Here is a 19,753-nt window from a genome sequence, read left to right as displayed (position 1 = left end):
AGGTGCACGTGCAGAGCAGGACAGGCTGCAGGAATTCCAACTCCACAGCTCTCCTGGGGGAAACTCACCCACACGTGTGTGCCAATAGCACAAATCCCCCCCCCAAACTCCAGGCAGGCTTTTTCCCACACATCCACACATCCTTTGGAGCACACATCACAACTTCTGCTCACAGATGTGTTTGTATCCCCCTCATCCTTCACACCAACACACACACTGCTCCCAACACACCTGGTGCACCTCTGTCCTCACTTCAGCTGGAGGGAGCTCAGCTATTCTCAGTGGCTGCTACAGTGCTGTGCTCTGGATTTGGGATGAGAACGGTGTTGATACACACTGTTTTGGTTTTTGTTAAGTTCTGTTTATCCTAAGTCAAGAACTCTTTTTCTGTGTATCATGCTTTGCCAGTGCGGAGGTTTGCAAAAGAAACTAGGAGGGAGCAAAGCTGGCACAGATGACCTGAACTGGCCAAAGGGATATTCCACAGCACAGAATGCCCAGTGACAAAACTGGGGGTTACCCAGAAGAGGGGCTGATCTGGGTTTGGGATGGGGCACTCTGACATCAGTCAGCTGGACACGAGCAACCCCACTGTGCACCATTCGTTTGGGGTGTTTTTCCTTTCCCTTTTTATTATCATTATTACCTATCACTATTATTCAATTTCGCTTTATTTTCAACTACCCTTAACTGTTCTTATCTCAACCTACAAGTTTTACTTTTGCTTCTCCTCCCCGTTCCACCGGGGGTGGGGAAGAAGACAGGTGGGAGTTGCGTGCTGCTTAATTTCCAGCTGGGCTTAAACCAGACAGCCTCTCCCGGGAGTGCACATTCCCTCCTTTCCCACATTCCCACAAACCCGGTGCCCTCCTCATCCTCCTCCTCCTCCTCCTCCCTGTCCCAGGTGCGCGTTCCCGTGCGCGTTCCCGTGCGCGCTCCCGTGCGGGCGGGGCCGCGGCGGCCGCGCTGTCCCCGCGTTGCCACAGCGACGGGCCCGGTGCCGCAGCCGCACCTGCGCCTGCGCCGCCGCCCCCGGTGCCGGTGCTGCCGCCGGTCAGTGCCGGGCCCCGGGGCGCCCGCGGAGCTTCGGGCGGGGCGAGCGGCGGCGCCGCCGAGGGCCGAGCAGGTGAGGGGCCGGGCGGGGCCGAGCCGGTGAGGGGCCGGGCCGGTGAGGGGCCGGGCCGGTGAGGGGCCGGGCCGGTGAGGGGCCGGTGAGGGGCCGGGCGGGGCCGGGCCGGTGAGGGGCCGTGAGGGGCCGGGCCGGTGTGGGGCCGAGCGGGTGCGGGGCCGGGCAGGTGAGGGGCCGAGCCGCTGAGGGCCGGGCAGGTGAGGGCCGGGCGGGTGAGGGCCGGGCGGGTGAGGGGCCGGGCGGGTGAGGGGCCGGGCGGGTGAGGGGCCGAGCCGGTGAGGGGCCGAGCGAGGCCGCGCCGTGCCCTCCGCCCCTCAGGGGCCGACTGAGGGGGCGGCGGCGGCATCGCGACCCCCGGGGCCGGGTGGGGAACGGGGCAGCGCCATCGCTGCTTGGGGCCTTTCCCCGCCTCACGCGAACCCACCGCCCGCCCGGGGACGCTGCCCTGAGGGCGGGCGCGGCTGTGGCGGCGGCCCGCCGGCCCCGCTGCGCCTCAGGGACCTGCGGCGGCCGGAGGAGCCGCGCCTCGGCCGGGGGGAGATACTGCGGGCGTGGGGCGCGATCAGCCCCCCGGGGCCGGTCCGAGCCCCCTGAGGGCCGGTCTGAGCCCCCTGAGGGCCGGTCCGAGTCCCCCCTGAGGGCCGGTCCGAGTCCCCCCGGGGCCGGTCTGAGCCCCCTGAGGGCCGGTCCGAGTCCCCCCGGGGCCGGTCTGAATCCCCCCGGGAGCCGGTCTGAAGCCCCCCGGAGCCGGTCTGAATCCCCCCGGGGCCGGTCGGAGCCCCCGGGCCGGGGCGGCCGTTGCGGGGCAGCGAACAGCGCGGCGGGGGCGCGCAGGGCGGCTCCGGGCCGGGCGCTGGCGCTGGACCAAAGCGCTTCCTGCGCGCTCCTGAGAGCATCCAGGGCCCTTCCCTCGTCTCTGGAGCTCAGGGGATGAAGGGGCTGCCCTGCATCTCGCTGTACCCCCCGTTGTCTTCCCGTTTCTGCTGGGTCGGGGCCAAGGACGTGTCGGTGTTTCTGTTCGGGATGTGCCCCAGAGCGGGAGAGCGGCCGCCCGTCGCCTCCCCCCGCTCCCGCTGAGACAGGTTTTACACCGCATCCTTCGCGGGCGCCTTTCGCATCGCACCTTTTCACTTTACCAAGTGACAACAGTGTCGTTTTCATGAGCAGCACAGGGCGTGCGAAGGGCTGGACGGGTGGATTGTGTATATTTGGGACTGGGTAGGGAATAACTTTCGTTTGAGAGGAGGAGGTTTTTCCTTTGGAGGAGAGCGCCTGTCGTCCGTGGCTATGGCAGCAGAGAAGTGCAGGGCGTCTTCAGACATGGAGATGCTTCCAGACGCAGTTTCCCTACGCAGGACATGGGGTGGGACAGAAGGGAGGAAGGAGGGGCCCTTCCCGCCCTGGCCGGCAGCAGGACACACCTGAGTCGGCTTTATTAAATTGAGTAAAGCTGAGACAGTGAAGGTAAATGTGAACACAGGAGCTGAGGCAGCCCTGGGGGAGGAATTGTCTGTTTTGATCTGCATTGCAGGTACATAGGAAGCATCCAGGGTACTTGTTGGCTTTACTTACGTGGTAAGATGCTTACACTTAAAAAGCTGTGTTGAGCTTTTGCAATATCAATTATACTCATTAATTAAAAAATAAGAGACAAATGGATGTGACTGTAAATACTGTGCCTTTTCCCATGTAATTTGCTCATTAGTGAATGCAATTCTGTTGTGTGTTATTTTGACTGAGCCTCTGGGAGACTGACGTTTATGCTCTTAAACTGCACGTTGCTTTTTGGTTTGACAGCTTAAAGCAAGTGCTTTATACACAGATAATGGCTGACTTGTAATATTGTTGATTTTTCAAGCTTTTGGTTGTACTGAGGCTCCAACAGTCTTTTTTAGTGGAACAACAAGGATCAGAAGGTCATAATGTGGGAAAGTATCAGCTGCTTAAGTGGAAAGAAAGAATATTGGCTAAACTGATGCTAACCACTTATTTTCATCCTCTTGTTGTACTTCTGCTTAATGTATCTGTAAAGTTTCCTCCCTCATCTCCTTAGAAAAGACAAAGGTCTCATGACCATTCCAGATACTCTTAAGTAGTTTCCAGCCCAGTAGTTCTTGCAAACTACAGAACAGCAATAATTTCATTTCTTTCAGTTGTTTCCTTTACATCTGGTTTCAGATATAGCTGCATACTTTCAGTGCTTTTAAATTATTTTTAAATGTGATTTGTTACAAAAACCCACTGTTCCTTAGTGTGCCCTACTTCAAAAGGCTGTAGGTGTTAAGGGCGATATATTTGTTCATCCAGATCTGCCACATTAATCGGTGCTTTAACTGCAGGAGGCAGAGCACAAACTCCCCAGTGATGTTATGGCAGAATGTGGATCATAATGTAAAGTAAAATAAAATATTTATTCAGCATTATAAACAGCATAATAGAGGGAGTTCTGTTGTAATTTCTAGGTATCTCATTTCAGTCCTGTGGCTTAAAAAAAAACCCAATGGTTTAAAGTAGCAAAACTATGAAGGATTGTTTTCATATTGGGTAAAACAATTACTATTAATCACTTGAGTTCATGTTTACTTCATTTTGCATAAGAAAGTTTAGAGAAGGCAGCAAGTTGTAGTTTATAAAGAGAATAGACATCTTCATCTTTCTGAAAATTTATAATGCTGAAGAATTTTTTTGCTGACAACTGATATTTTGTGTGCATATTTATGTATATGTGTCTGTTAGTAACTGAAAGTGATGGGTTTAGTTGAGCAGCACTTTACTGAAAATTCAGCAGTCAAGAGACTTGAGGAGGGGGAAAAGTTGAGTGTGGGACATAGTTTTTTCTTATTGCTGGTTTGGAAAGCACAACTGATTTATTAAAAATATGGCTATTGATCTAATACCGATATCCAACTATGACGGACAAAGACTCTCTAACAGTTTGAAGTTAGAAAGTGTCTGTTTATTACATTTAAAGTTAGAAAGTGTGTGTTTATCACTGCGCCGGGCAGCTCCCAAATACACACTAATTTACAGGTGCTCACAGGGTCTTTTTATGTACAAAAGTATTGAATACCCAAACCACAAATGCATATTCATAACTCTGGTCCATCCCATTCCCTGCTCTGTATGGTAATTAGCCAAAAAGCAATTAAGCATGCGTAGTTAGTTCTTTGAAATGAGTCGATGGTCCTTCTTGTGGGGTGGGGTCTCAAATGATGAAGTAAGATGGGTCTTCCTCGCTTTGACTTTTTAACCTTTTAGTGTTGGTGACACCTGGATCCTGTTTTCTCAAGACTCTCTGATTTATGATCACATTGTCTTCTTGGAGTCTATTGATTAAGTTGACAGGCCTCCTGATTTGTCAGTTCCTTAAACCCAGCTTCTGTTAACAAAGGGAAGTTTTTACCTCAGCAATACCTAGTTTAACTAAAGTCCTTAATTCTTCCAAATGAGTGTCTCACAACCACCAAAAGGCACCGTCGGGATGTGTGTGTTGAAGAAGGCCGGGGCTGTCTGTGCTCTGGGCTCCTGCGAGTGGCTGTGACAGTCGGACAGCACAGGCACAGCTCCGCTGCAATGAGCCGATTGTGTAACCGCAGCCGGCGCTCCCAGAGGGTCTGCAGAGCCCGACCCTCCCCGGGAGCGGCTCCAGGGCCCGCTGCCCGCCGCCGGGGTGGGCTTTGTTCGGGCACTTTGTCTGCAGGGCTCTGCTCTGCTCGCACCGACCAGTGTTCGTCTGAAAAGATGGCAAATAGTTCACTGAGTGGGGCCGGGTGGGAATGTTAACCCCCTTTTCCCACCTGCTCTTCCATCACCTTTGCCTGTCTGGCTGTATCATCAATGGATGTGGGCCCGATTCTTCTCTGTGATCAGTTTTAAGTGATGTGAAAAATATCTTCCTCTAAACCAGCATGTCCAGCAGTGTGATCATGGGTGTCAGTCCATCTCCATGTGAGCAGTGAAGGATTTTTTTAATAATGTTTTGTCATTATCTACCAGCTCATTTCTCCTGGTGATGTTAAAGAGTATGGTACTATAAATAGGAACAATAAATTTACTTGCTACTAGACATTAGAGGAATGACAAGATATTGCTGAAACTGATGTTTTCAGAGTGTATTGGATCTTCTGCAAGCTGTTAGTTTGAGTGGTTTTAAATAATCATTGAAAAAAGGCTTTTATTTGGATTGCTGTTTCTTTCCTGCTATTGGCAAGCATGCTTGTTCTCATTTTACTTCAAGGAGACCTTTGTTTTGTATTTAAAATGTTAAATACATTGCTGCTTGTTGGTTTTAATTATTTGATTGAGAGAGACGGGGGTTTAAATCAGTGTTATTTAAAAACAGTGCTGGACTGAAAACTGTTAAATGTCATGGCTTCTCGGTGAACAGAATGGTAGCTGTCTCCAGAAAGGCTGAAAAAATGCCAAGGAACAGTAGCTCCCTGTAATGCGAGTCCGTGCCCGGAGGCAGAGCACAAAAGGCACGGCAGATCGCATTTCTGTGAGCAGAGGTGTCGAGCTCGGGAAGAGTCCGTCTGTGAAGAAAAGCCGTGGGAATGATGTCAGACCCGGCAGGTTCCCTTTGTAATGTGGCTGCTTGTTTCCTTTCCAGCCTCAGGAGAGCTTGATTTCAGCCGTGTGGCTTTCCTGGCTCAGTTTGAGATACCTGGGTTATGTAAGGGAGGGTATAAAGCACTTCTGTTTGGGATCCTTTGTCTTGGCATCCTATTTAACCCAAAAAAAATCTTGCATAAGAAAGGACTTGGACATAGGTCATCAATCACCGCTGCCAGATGCTGCCAGATTTCCTTCATCAGCAGCTCTCAAAACCTTTAGCAAAGTGGAGACCGATTTTTGTGTGTTTGATCATAGTTGCTGTTCTAAAATAATAAAAATCGATGCCTTATGAAACAGCATCACAGAATGCATTAGAGAAAAGCATCTCCTCAGCCTGTTACATTTGCCTGGAAATAGTTGTGCAGCTCTGTAGAGTCGCTTTACAATAGCTGCTCTCTGCAAATGATCTCTCAGGACATTTATTTAGACTGCTGTAAGGCTTCAGTGCCTTCTGCCATGTTTCAACAAATATTCCTGGTAACCTCTGAAAATCATCATTTCTGCAGTTCATGCAGTAGGAGCTCAATCTCAGGCGAGTGCCTGGAGCTGGCGCTGCTGCAGGAAACAGTTCTGCCTGTACCATCCCTCTGACCTGCTTACACATTCTGTGCTTTATTTTTATTTTTTTTCTCCTTCCCCAGGCATCTACAGCGCTGCACAGTGAACCTGCCACCTGAAAACAGCCAGGGGGAAAACGGGTTTGTTTTCAGCTGCACCAGTTCCCTGACCTGGTTCACTGAATGACCAGGAAGGTGATTCTGGAGCATTTCAGGAATGCAGCACTAAGTTCTTGCTCCGTGTACGTGGGTGGGATGGGTGAGGAAAAATCGTGTCAGGGCTGGGCAGTGAAATAGTCACACGTCTGTGTGATGATGGGTTTCTGTCGAGTTTGGGAGCGGGAAAAGGCCCAGCCAGGTTGGTTATGTGAAACCAGCTTAGTAATTCTTTTGGTTTGTGTTTCAGCAGGCTTCAGAAGGGGCAAATTTTTATATTGCACAAATACATTTTCTTCAATTTCTAGTGCAGTTCACACATTCTTGATCACAGAGGACAGAATTAAAAGAGGGCATGCAGTGTTCATAAGTGAGTATGTGATCTGTGAAAAAAGCCCATGACTATTCTGTAGTATAGTGTGATTTCTCAGCATGAATTTGGAGTTATATTTAACAGATCCTTCTACCAAAACCACCCACAGCCCACCTTACTAACCTAAGTCCTGATTCAGCTTTAACTGAAGCTGGAGAACTTTTCTTAATGACTTTGGAAAAAAACAGAATGAGGCTCAGGTTTATGTGTAACATTGATACTGTGTTAGTCTGGGGGAATTGAATATTAATTTTCTTGTCATTCTTCTGACAAAAGAAGTTGGTTTACTAGAAAGACTAACGTGCCTTTGCAATATTGCAACTGCCTGGTTGTGATTGGGGTGCAGTTTGCTTTATGTGGCTTTGTGGGAAATTATATTAAAATAACAAACTGTTTTATTCTCAGAATGAAGGGGTGAATAAAATAGAAGAGCCGTTCTTTAGGAGCGAGAAGCAACCTGTTCCTCTACGTGCCAATGTAGTCTTGCTTGTGAGGGCCTTTATTGTCACTTCATCATTATTAAAGGGGCTCTTTTGAAGTCGTCAGTGTCATTTAGGTAATGCCATCTTTGTCTCCCTAAAGTGAATTAGGCTCAAATTAGGTAATTTTCGAAGCTTCCTGCCAGAGTGAGCTATTTGTTCCTGACGGCTGTAGAGCCCTAGCTTTGCCTACCCTGGTATTGGTCATAATAACTGTGTCTGCATGAAATGCCACTGCAGGACTATTTGATTTGGTTCTCTAATGGTCTCTGTCACAGTAGCAGTTTTAACATCGGATTCCTTTTAGTCTCTTCCCTTGCGGCAGCTCTGGGGTTGGGTGGTCTCAAGGGCAGAGAAAACACCATGTGAACTGTTCCTGTCAGTGCTCCTGACTCCAGGTAGGCAGTCAGGCTCGTGGGCAGTCGGTGAGCTCTGTACAAAAGTACCAGCTGCTTCCTTTGGAGCATCCAGAATTAAATCATTGCTACCACGGTGGTGTCCACTCAATTATTCTTCCCGCTGCCAGACCAGCTGCTGTAGGAGTAACAAAAAATCATCTTCTTACTAAAATGCCGAAATGTGTGCTTGCAGGATATTCAGAGATTAACTGTAAAGAGTTTACGCAGCCTCTGATCAGAAAATGATGGCAAAGTCAGGCAGAGAAACCACTGAGTAAAATAGCATCAAAGCAGTAGAAATGGAAAAGGAGCTGAGAAAGCGAAATCATGTCCTTCCTTTGGGAGGACAGTGACACAGTTCCTTCTTCCCCTCCCTTATCTCCGGGAAAGAGCTACTAATTTTGCTTGGCTTAAAACACACAAATGAAACGAGTATGAGAACAAATTAGTGGGTCACTAATGATGTGTACGCATTGTTACATTGTAATGCAGAAGGCTGAGGATAGAGGTGTTACCGAGAAGGAAAGGGATGTCCCGAGGTGGATTGGGACACCTACACTACTCAGGTGTAGGCTGAGTGTATTGTCTGAAAAGCTTGACTTGGCAGCACTGGACTAGTTGGACTTGGCTTAATCTGATGCACGGGTGAACGAGGGGTGGCAGAAATTTGGAACAGTTTGTCACTGACCTGTGTTATTGCTGGATCTGCTTTAGTAGAGGTGTAATGGTGTGATAGAATAAGATCGTGGGGGACTTAAATGTCCAAGCAGAAAGAGCAAAACCCTTGATTTGGGTGTGGAGGCTGCAGGGTCTCCTTTGTTATGTCCTTTGAAAGGAGCTGAGCAAACACTTTGGGGACGGCATTATGTCTCCGAGATGGAGAGCTGATCTAAGCAAAGAACAACTGTCAAAATTACTGTCAGTAATTTCAGCATTTACAGCTGTGTTTAGATAAGTTTGGTCAGTTTAGTGACAATCTTTAAAATGGGGTCTGGGGTCTAAAACTTTGGAGGTTCTTACAAGAGGTATCCACTGTCCTTACTTAATTCTTGAAATTGTATTTTGTGTAGCAAGCAAATGACATTTTGGCAGCTTTTGATACATTTGGATGGAGCGCTGGCTGGTGAGCAGTTGAGAGGAAAATGTCCGCCCATACATATTTTAAGGCTGCGAATTGGCAGGGAGCTAAAGCAGCCTCTCAGGTGATGGTCACCCCATCCACGTAAAAGGAGGTTATTGTGTTCTGTTTAGTGGATAGCTAAGAGGAAAGAAAATACAAAATCACCTTTGTTTGGGCTTTGTTCCATCCTGTAGGTTTGTGTCTAAGGTCAGAGATTAGCATCTCCCTCCTCCTATCTTGCAGCAGGGTATAGAGATGCTCTGATTTTGTGCAAAGGCATCTGATACGCAGCCAGATGCTCGTTGCCTTGAAATATTTTGAACTCTTTCCAAATGCTTAAGATCCAAAAAGGCCTGGAGCCTGCACATCCTCTGCAAGGCAAGATGTGGCTGTTAAAATTTTAGTGGCTGTTTTTGGTGAGCATGTGATTAAGTTGTATTTTGGAAGCTCCTGTTTAATATTTTTTCCTTTTCCATATGAGGTTCTGTGTGTGTGTGTATTCCCTTTTGAAGAGAACGTGCACTTGTAAGGAGATAGAATAGTTTCTTTTTAAGGTGAGCTTACAGGAATGATAATTGAAGTTCCCTTATCTGCTTTACTGGAAGATGATGGCTTAGGTAGGTGCAATCACAATTAAAGTGTTGTACTTAACATTCCCAAGGGAATTCTGTTTGACTCATTCCATTTGTTCCTCTTTGGCTATAATATTCCAGAGAAATTGCGAACCCATTGTTTGGAGGAGTTGAGGCTCAATCTCTGAGCTATATGTAGAAACATTTGGTGGTGTGGTGGTCCTGAGAAATGAGAAATTGTGGATGTTTGAAGGGTGGGATGCACTGCACAATCCCCACAGAGCCTCTGTCGCTGACAGGTTGGACACTTGGTGTTTAGGGCCAGTGCTGCTGCCAGAGAGGAGCTGTGTCACCCTCCCCATCACCCCTGGACACTGCAGTGTCCCTTTAGTGTTCTGTCATCCTTCCCAAATGCTGCGGGCGTTCCCAGGGGACTGTGCCAAGCTCTGCATTGCACAGTTCTGGCTGTGTAAGAACACAGCAAACATTTTATTTTGTTTGGAGACAAAGGGGAAGGGGGAAAAACCATAGTGACACAACTCTGTGCTGTGTGTGCAGTCACAGAATTCTTCCCAGCACTGGTGACATTTATCTACCAGCATTCAGCCAGAGCCTGGTAGATTCGTGAGTTTGTCCCACCAGTTTCTGTGGTGGGAGGTGGAGATTACTCCTCTGGGCTGTAAAGGGCACCATCGACTTCTGCATTTGCTGTTTCTCTTGTGGTTTTTGACCTTCTTAGTTCAGAGAGGCTGAGATGAAATCAGCTTAGTGCAATCCCAGGACTAAGGGACATAGCAAATCTATGTCTCTGTGTAGTGACTGTCTGTGCAAGACATTTTCCCTTTTGCTGGTTCGACAGTAGATGGTTTTGGCTGTTTCCCAGAGCACAGGGGGCAGAGTTCTCAGTGCTGGCTGTGCTGTGTAAAAAGCAGGTGGGTGAATGGGTTTGGAACTGGGTCTGCTGCCCACACATCCGTGGAGGCTGTGGCTTCCCCTCACTGGCCCTCCCTTTCCCTTGAAGGGGAGAGGACAGCAGACAACCAGGCTGCAGTGATGGGAAAATGCACAGAAAGGCTGCAGGGGGCTGTGAGAAACTGCTTAGTGCAGAGGGGCTGCAGCTAGCACTCATTGAGGGTTGATTTAATTGATCTCACTGATTAACTTACTGCTGCTGCAGGGAAGATGATGCTCTGATGCTGGTTGTTCTTATTTTCTTCCTAAGCCTATAACACTCGTTTGCCTCTGATTATATTTGTTTTCTTCAGAGCAGGTAATCCTGGTGTGATCTTTCAGATGCAGAAGATCAAAGTGAAAAAGCAATAGAGGAGATGAATAGTGAGAGCCTTGTTCTGGGTTTGTTTGGTTGGTGTTTTTTTTTTTTTTTAACATTTAGAAACTAGTTTTTAATGAACGTGTTTATTTGCAAGGACTGAGCTATGAACACTTACTGCTGGTGATGAAATATTTTCCTATTCAGGCAAGTATTTTCCTGTTCAGGTTACAGTTACAGGTGTAAAGGCACCATTAATACCCATTGTGAGAACAGAAGCTCTGGGCTATTGTGTGGAGGCTGTTCTTTCACCTGCTCCTATCACAGCTTAGGGTTTCTTTTGTAAAATACATTCCTCGATTAAGAATCCCTTCTGAGCCTCGGTGTCCTGCACAGTCAGAGCTCCAGCTGTGGCTTTGTCCTGCTGTCATGCTCAGTCGATCAGAGTAGGATGAACACTGAAGAAATGGGATGATTCAGTAAAGCTCTCGTCTGTCTGATGTCAGCTTTACAAGCCAGAGGATGTCACTTTGAAAATGTATCACAGCTTAAATATCCTCACTCCTCAGAATTAATGATGTCCCACAGTAATTGCTGTGACTGTGTAGGGCCCCTTCCAACAGCCCCTCCAGCACTGTGGCTGTGAGGGACCACCAATGTGGCAGTGGTGGGGTGTTGCAAAATTTGTTTAACCACCCTAGAAATCTCTTTTTAGAAAATGTGTTTGGTCCATAATTTTTCCTTGTTTGCTAACGATGGTAATTGTAAAATGGCTCATTGCCTGGACAAAGCACAGTTGGCACCTACCCACATTCTTGGGCACTGAACTTAATCCTTGATCTCTGTTACAAGGTAACCAGGCTGTTTGGCTCCTGCACAGAAGTGGATTTCTTAACGTCTTTCACACTTTTTTTTTTTTTTTTTTTTTTTTTTTTTTTTTTTTTTTTTTTTTTTTTTTTTTCCTTTGCAATCAAATACTTGTTTCTGTAGGGATAAGTCAGTAGAAGATGAGGTCAGTTCAGGTCACTGATGAAATCAGGAGGGCTCTGTGTGTGTGTGTGAGTCTTTTCTACACCACATCCCCAGGTGCTTTAGTGCATCACCAAAATGCTGGAGTACCAAGTCTGGTGTTCTTTTGGGGAATAAAAGTATAAAATTAAACGCAGGGCTGTGATATGTTTTAGGAATAACAGAAGTGTGTCACTTGCTCTGAGCTTATGCTCTACCAATTCTAAACTGGGAGAAAATAACTCTTGCCATAAGACTCCATACCAAAGAGTGCCAGTGGGGAACACTTGCCATGCCAAGGCAAACCCATCCAGGTCCATCTTGGGCACTGTGTGTGGTCCTGTAATTCCAGGCATGGCTGCAATGCCACTGCAGGGGGTTGTCCAGGCAACAGGAGTTCTGACTCTTCACTTACCCTTGTAACCTAATTAGTGTAATGGTTTCTACACATAAAGCAGAATTTAGCCTTTTCTGCGCTATCCATTGTTGCCTTAGCAGGACCAGTCACAACAGTGGCAGCACAGGGGTCTTCAAGGATGTCTGTCAGCATCATTCTGTTACCTGTGTGTCTTTGGGTGTGAGCACTGCTGTAGCCAAGGCCTACTTGTGCAAGGCTGTTTTCTAAGGGAAACCCAGTGGTGTAACAGGTTTCTGTGTATTTGTAACCTGAGCAACAAAAATCTGTTTGTTTTCTCTCTGAGTGAAGCATTGTCTCATTCTGTGTTACTGGGCCCCGTGTTGAGGAAACCCAAGAGCAGCTGGAGCTTCCCCTGTGCTGGCCCAGCACCCAGATCTCAGTTCAGGCACCCATGGCAGCCACATCCATGGCAGTGCCACCAGCCTGGCCGTGCTCAGGCCCCTGCTTTGCCCTTTTCCTTAGACTCCTGCATTTTGGGGCTTTTTTCCTTGTTCTTGCCAAGGATTTCACCAATCCCTGTGTCCCTGGGGGTGAGTGGAAACCCTCAGCAAGACAGACACAGTAGGCCATTCCTCAGAGCTCTGCTTTTAACTTGTAATGGGATTAATGATTTAGACTGTCTGAAGTTAATCTCCTTTAAATGTGTTAACTCCAAACAAATGAGTTCCCTCCTCTAGCCTACAGTATAATTAGACTTTTGATGAACTTAGAGCACTCGTAATCGAAATAGTCCTAAAGCAGAAAAACCTTTTGTGGCATTTGATGATCACACACAACCATTCCTGCTGCTCCTGGCTGCAGAGGGAGGATCCCTGTATGTGCAAGGTAACTCACCATCACAATGTCTGTTCCCTGGCAGGGTCAGGATGGCCACCTCAACCCTGAAGAACCAGCTGCAGAGTGCCCAGAAGAACCTGCTGTTCCTGCAGCGAGAACACGCCAACACCCTGAAGGGGCTGCACGAGGAGCTGCGCCGGCTGCAGCAGCGCTGCACAGGTACCCGTTCCTTGGAGGGACTGTTCCCCCCTCAGCAGTGAAACCTCAGCAGCACAGCCCACCCAGACGTCCCACTCACTAATCCACCCACTCCCAAAAGGCTGGATTTAGGGTCTTCAGTTTGTATCTCATGGCGAACTGGGTGATCAGAGCCAAGGTTTTATCATTTGTTTGTTAAAAAGCTGATAGATCAGTTGTTTTATGTGTTTGCTAATTTGCAGTGAATCTCCTATTCTTGCTTTGGGCAGTGGGAAGGGTTAATTCTGTATTTATTGAAAGCTGGATTTATTGTAAATCTGCTCACCTGGTAATGTGCAGGCTCCATGATGAAGTTCTAACAAAAATAACAACTGTTTTTTTTCCTCAGATTTAACCTATGAGCTGACTGTAAAGAGTTCAGACTCGTCAGGTAAGGAATATGTGGCATTTTTCTTTTAATGTTCATGTTCAATTTACTAATCTTTTTCAATGTTCATATTTTCTTTTCTAGTCTCCAGACTTAGTTATTTATGCATAAATGTTAAAGGTTCTTTCCCAAGGTGACACAGGAAATCTGTGAAAGAGCCAGGAATAGCACCTGGAACTGCTGACTCCACTAGACATTCAGTTCCCTGCTTGGTATATGAGAACACAGGACACAAATTTTAGGGGCAGAAGAGTGAGACTATTTTTAAATCTTAGCTGGTGCTGTAGTTAACCACAAAGCTTTTATTTATTTATATGTGTGTGTGTACACACTAGATCCTAGTTATTTTACGTGTATTGCATTAACAACAGGTAAAGAGCAGGAATAAAATAACTCCTTGAGGTTAACCCCCTGCATCAGGGATGGTGTGGGATGAGTATTAGCTGAAGTTAGTATTTTGGATTCCTCTCAGAGATGGCAGGAGGATCCCTATTGCACTGTTTTACATAAGGCTGTTGTTAACATGAAACACTTCTGCTTCTCCTGTTCCTCTAGAGAGTGGTGGTTCACGAAGTGACGAACTCAAAAGTAAGTGCAAAGATCTTGAAGCTCAGCTGAAAATCAAAGAAGCTGAAAACAGCGAATTGTTGAAAGAACTTGAACAAAAGAACGCGATGATAATGGTGCTGGAAAACACTATTAAAGAAAGAGAAAAGAAGTACTTGGAAGAGTTAAAAATGAAAAGCCATAAGCTCAATATGTTGTCCAGTGAACTGGAGCAGAGAGCGAGCACGATCGCCTATCTGACCTCTCAGCTGCACGCGGCCAAGAAGAAGCTGCTGAGCACCAGCGGCACTTCGGAGGGGACCCCGTCTGGCAGCCCCGTGCTGTCCAGCTACAAACCGTCCCCTCCCAAGGACAAACTGCCGGAGACGCCGCGGCGCCGCATGAAGAAGAGTCTGTCCACCCCGCTGAACCCCGAGTTCGAAGAGGCCTACAGAATAGGGTCGGAGAGCCGGAAGCTGGTGCTGCGAGAGCCCGTGGATGCCATGCCCGACCCCACGCCCTTTCTGCTGGCCAGGGAAACGGCCGAGGTGCATCTGATCAAGGAGAGGCCGTTGGTGATCCCACCCATCCCTTCGGAGCGCGCGCCCAGCGAGTCGCACAGCCCCGGCCGCGAGAAGCCGCACAAGGCGCACGTCGGGGTGGCACACCGCATCCACCACGCCGCGCCCGCACAGCCCCAGGAGGTGGAGACCCTGGCCCTGGAGCAGCTCCATGGAAGCAAAGTGGTCAGAAAGCACTCGGGGACAGACAGAACTGTCTGAGAACACCACGGAAGCGCTGTTCTGTGCTGGTTATGCACTGTGAGCCTCTAGGGTAAATAGCACCTGCGGTGAAGTTTCTTTTGATGCCCCATGCATGCCAAAACTCCTCCCGGGTACATCATTAATACATTTTGCTCTAATGAAACCTCCTAGGAACTGTGTTCATATGGCAAGGTATATAACCACTCCATGCTGTGGCCAAATCAGGGGGACCTGACTGCTTGCTTCCAAGTGCTGCTCCATTTAGTGTAACTGCACGTGTGGACAAAGGCACGGGCTGCGTTAGTGAGCGCTCTTAGAGAGAACACCCCTCCCTCACACTGCAGCCACAGTGTTGGCTGGTAACTTTTGACCTGGCAGGAGTTCTCTCGCCTCCACTGTGTGTGTGAGCACTCCAGAGCCATCACTGACCTCTGCCACAGCCGCTCTCGCAGCAGCACTGAAAGTTGGGCACGTGCACGTTCACTTTAGTGACCTAAGGACGTCCCCAGAGTCCCAGCAAGCACTACTTGATTAATCCTAAATACTTTGGTTTGTGGCTTTAAGTAAAATATGGGTGGGGGAAGCACCGTTTAAAGGGTTTATCGTCCCTCATAGGAAGAGTATGAACACTGGGTTGTTTATGGGGATTGTTTTGGGTTTTTTTAATCAACTGGCTTCACGACACATTTTATGCTAGTCAGTACACTGCACTTGTAGCACCTTCCATACTGGCTCAGAGCTCCTTTTCCAGGGAGGAAATGTAACTGGCTATCCAATATGGAAATGGTTCTTTATGCTCTAACCTGCACTTTTTTTGTAAAGGGATTATTTTTGTTTCCTAAAAATTGTAGTCTTGTTCTGGGCATCGTCAGACACTGCTGACTGCTGCCAGCCTAGAAACCTGACTTGCCCCTCTAAAATGTGAGTATTTAGTTTTAAGTGATGTAACCGATTCATACAGGAGAACCTGGCATCTTTGATTTCTGTCCTTGTGGATTGGGATGGACTTGCCTTGCACCTGACCAGATTCCCCTTCTCCTTTCTAGTAAGTAGCAGGTAGACCCAACAGCTGTTAGACTACTTGATTCTTTTTTTTACTATTTTTTTCTAGGAAAGAAAGGCATACTAGGAGCTGGGAGAGTATGTAGTTTTGGGATAGGAGCACGAGTTTATCCATTTTTCTTACATTCTGTTCACCTCTGCTTCACTCTTGTCTGCAGCCTCTGAGTAGGACCAGCAAGAAACACTGGCTCCCAAATGCTGCTAAGCTTATGATGTGCCTTTAAAAATTTGGAACATGTATTCTCTGTGACAGCTGACGAAGGATCCCTGCCTGCCCTGTCCCCTCCCCTCGCCAGCTGTAGTTTGCCCCTCCTAAGCTTTTTCTGCAGCTGTGTTGGTGCGTGTCTCCCTCCGGAGCCTCGGGCACTGTCAGCACTCCTGGCAAGGCCCTGGCAGGCTGGCAGAGCTCTCCTCCCGCCTGTGGTCCCGCTCGATTCCCGCAGCATGACCCTTCCAGCAGGGCTCTGCACCCTCTGTCACTCGCTGCCCAAAGCCCCAGACCCGCCTCAGCCTCACGCCTTGCTGGCTCTGTGCTAGGAATTTGTTCCACGAGTGGTGGGGAGGGGTAGGGAAAAGCCGTGTTCCCAGAAGGGGGTTGGTTAAAGCAAGGTTGTTACTCTGAGGTTTACTGTTTTTACGTGTATTGCGTTAACCAGCAGCTGGTTTGGTTACTTTGGTTGTTGGCACCATATTTTTATGGTCATGTGTTGTATGAGTGACCTACCCTGCCACTTGTTGGAGGCTGGTGGGAGGCACCGCTTCCAGGCAGTGCAGAAGTGATGCTTTGGGCAATTAAAGACATTTCTTACAACCGTCCAGGCAAACCTTAGTCTTTGTGTGTGCGAAACCAACTTTCTCTTTGCAGCCACAGACCAGCTTGGAGCCGTTCCAAAAGGAAACACATTACAAAAACCACTCTGTTCTTCAAACATGTTTACTGGGAGTATAATACAACCAAGCTAACACTAACTAAAGCCAGGTGTGCCTAAGTGAACACAACCCCGAATCTCTGCCCGGGCTGAGGTTTTTTCCCTGCGCCTCTGAAGGGTTGCATTCTGAGGGAAGAACATGGTGCTTACTTTTGACTCATTCAGCATTCAGTGTGAGACACACGCCTTGGAGGACCCAGTGGGAGATGTGCTTGGTGGTGTAGAGGTCAGCTTCAAAGACCAGGCCGAAGCCCATGGCGTTGCGGCGCATGGACGTCGTGTACACCGGGGTCCGGAGCGTGTTCTGGAAGAGGCAGCACCAACACTGAGCAGGGCCTGAGCTGCTGCACAGAACTGAGAGCACTGCCTGCAGAAATTCACTCCTTTTGTTACACGTCTTAAATACCCAGAAAATGGAAAGTCCTTTATGTCATTTACTGGGGATGGGAAATAATTGAAAGAGTAGGGGGGGTGTAAGAGTGTCACAACAGCCCCAGAGTGCCTGAAGGATCAAAAGGTAACAAATGCATCAAACTGTAGTGGTGGGTACTGTAAGGAGAAGTGTTAAACCAGGTGCTTCAGATGGGAGTGGTAATGATAAAATGCAGCTTCTCAGCAGAGAGGGCAGCTGGCAGATGTGACAGCAGAAGGAAGATAACTCAGGAGCCTTACCTGGAGCCTGAGTCTGTGTGCTTCTATGGGGATGATCTTCAGGATGGGCAGCTCCACCACCGGGACTCGGGGCTTGCTCTGGATAAGGCAGCCCTGCTCTATGTCCCAGTCTGCTCCTTCCAGGAACAGACCAGAAACGTAGCAGCCTGCAAAGGCAGAAAAGGCAACATTTGGCTAAACTGAGCTCCTAGAAAAGATCTAGGAGATCTTTTAAGAGTTCCTGCAGCCCCTGTTCCAGGCACGGCAGTCATCACAAACACACTGCATTTCAAACTGCAGTTTTCTGAGAGCTTTGTTTCATCAGCCAGCTGTATTAGGAAATCAAATTAAATTGTCTCAGTTGCACTACACATGATAAACAGTAGCAGGAATAAATGTGATTTGCTGCCCTGCAGTTGCCCAAGTCACAGAGAGCTTTGTAATTCCCCTGGGCCTGATCACTGGGTCATTGAGAGCAGGTGAAGGGTCAGGACAGTTGTGCTGGTACAAATGCCAAGTACAGCATTTAGATTTAACACAAAAAGCAAGACTTTTTCCTCCTTTGTTCCCAATCAGGGCTGGTACTCAGAGCCTTCCTTAGCTGTTCTCTGTACCCAGTTTGTTATATTTAGTTATTAGAGCAGTGCTAGTCAGAGAGAGCTCATAAAGAGATATTTACAGAATAAGATACGTATTTGTAGGTACTTTTTGCTTAAGTGCATTTCAGTATAGTATCTTTGGTGTAAATAAATCTTTACAAGCCTGCTGTGATTGGTAATGTTCTAGGCATAAAGAAATCAGTGTGTCTTTATATACATACATACATATATGTGTGTATATAGAAATATATATACACATACACACAGAGATAGATAGATAGATAGATAGATAGATAGATAGATAGATAGATAGATAGATAGATAGATAGATAGATAGATAGATAGATAGCAAGGGGGAGGTGTAAGTTCAAATCCCTGCCTGTGGGTGGGAAGGGATGCACACAGGAGCTTCCTGCACTCTGGAGCTCTGCAGGGACCAGACCCCAGCTGGAAGTCATGAGGACTGTGAAATGCAAACCCAGGGCAAATGCCTGCCAAGGTTTAACCAAAGTCATTCAGCGTGCCAAGCAATTTCTGCCTCTCACCAATTAACTACTTTATTATTTTTGCCAAGCAACTGTGAAAACACCTACCCTGCTCAGCTCCTTCAGTGATGTCTTGTGCTTTCCTGTACTTGGTTACCTCTGTGTAGAGGGTGGAGTGATCCAGGGGCCACCTGTTTTTCCTGCAGGTGGCTTGAACAAGAGCAGTCAGGTAGGACTCAGGAATGTGCAGGCCCGACAGCCACATCACCTCAGGCTCACCGTGGCTGACCTGCAACCACAGACAGTGATGGGCAGCACCTGCTATCACCCCACCCTGCCCTTAGAGAGGAGCTGGGGTGAGTCTGCCTTGCTTCCACCCTTATGCAGTGATGGCACTAGTTCAAGAACTTACCTGAAGCATTCACTGGCTTCTGCACCAGCCTGCACAGCACATGGTGCAGGTTAACAAAACAAAAGGCTTTCTGGAGGCACTTGCTTACCCAGCTGGTGTACTGGTCATATCGATCTCTAAAGAAAATAATCCAATTTCCAAGTGTTTTGAGGGTGTCAGGGGCCAGCCGCCGCCAGATCTTGGGAATCTGCCCATTGAAGAGAGCCTGAGCCACGTCATCCAGTTCACTGCTCATCCCGACCTCCCCAGCCAAGGCCTGGAACAGAGGTAAGAGTTCTGAGGGCAGGCAAAGCCCAGCTGCTCCCACTGACTTGTGATTTTACTTACACGTTGTAGCTCAGCCAACGACTTTCCCATCCGAACAATGAGCTTATTAAAACGTTCCAGTTCCTGCAACAGCACCACAGTTGTAGGGGAGATTTTTCCTCCAAAACCTTTACGTATGTGGTCAAGATCAAATACTTGGGGTAATTTGTTTTCTATATCCTTGGCAACATTTGCAATATATTCATCTCGACTAATTCCTCCACCAGTTTCACCTGAAAACAAAACATTTTAGTGAGACTAAACCTGTTCTAAATCTGAGAGAAGGCTGAGAGCTGAGTCACCTTTTGGCATCAGTCTCCCTGTCCTGCTGTGACATTTGCCCAGAGCCCTGCATGGCCCCAGCTCTGCCTCGGGGCAGGTGCTGAGCTGCTCCCGGCCTGGCAGAGCTGAGCCCTGCAGTGGCTTTGCTCGCGCTGTCCCCACACACAGGGGCTGCTGTCACTGTCCCCAGGGCTCAGCCGTGGCCATGGAGAGTCCCTGTT

At 48.1% G+C, this 19,753-nt stretch overlaps 2 protein-coding genes across 2 annotated transcripts in view; one reads left to right on the top strand and one right to left on the bottom strand.

The window, feature by feature from the left end:
• The first annotated feature begins 1,052 nt into the window (after window positions 1-1,052).
• CCDC92 (coiled-coil domain containing 92) lies at window positions 1,053-16,684 on the top strand. Its single transcript, XM_066331743.1, has 4 exons — window positions 1,053-1,126; window positions 12,954-13,090; window positions 13,458-13,499; window positions 14,052-16,684. The coding sequence occupies exons 2-4, from the start codon at window positions 12,961-12,963 to the stop codon at window positions 14,822-14,824; spliced, it is 945 nt and encodes a 314-aa protein (XP_066187840.1). The 5' UTR covers window positions 1,053-1,126; window positions 12,954-12,960; the 3' UTR covers window positions 14,825-16,684.
• A 260-nt stretch (window positions 16,685-16,944) lies between these two features.
• DNAH10 (dynein axonemal heavy chain 10) overlaps window positions 16,945-19,753 on the bottom strand; it is a 50,356-nt gene continuing 47,547 nt past the window's right edge. Inside the window, exons 71-75 of the mRNA XM_066331805.1 lie at window positions 19,272-19,483; window positions 19,033-19,200; window positions 18,641-18,821; window positions 17,470-17,615; window positions 16,945-17,101 (exon numbers count right to left, since the gene is read on the bottom strand). Coding sequence (XP_066187902.1) covers window positions 16,955-17,101; window positions 17,470-17,615; window positions 18,641-18,821; window positions 19,033-19,200; window positions 19,272-19,483 — 854 coding nt within the window. The 3' untranslated portion in view covers window positions 16,945-16,954. The remainder of the gene's footprint in view (window positions 17,102-17,469; window positions 17,616-18,640; window positions 18,822-19,032; window positions 19,201-19,271; window positions 19,484-19,753) is intronic.

Source organism: Sylvia atricapilla, chromosome 17 (assembly GCF_009819655.1).
Source record: "Sylvia atricapilla isolate bSylAtr1 chromosome 17, bSylAtr1.pri, whole genome shotgun sequence".
NCBI classification, from domain to species: Eukaryota; Metazoa; Chordata; class Aves; order Passeriformes; family Sylviidae; genus Sylvia; species Sylvia atricapilla.
Note: the sequence above shows the minus strand (reverse complement) of the source record. Positions and strands in the feature narration are given on the sequence as shown.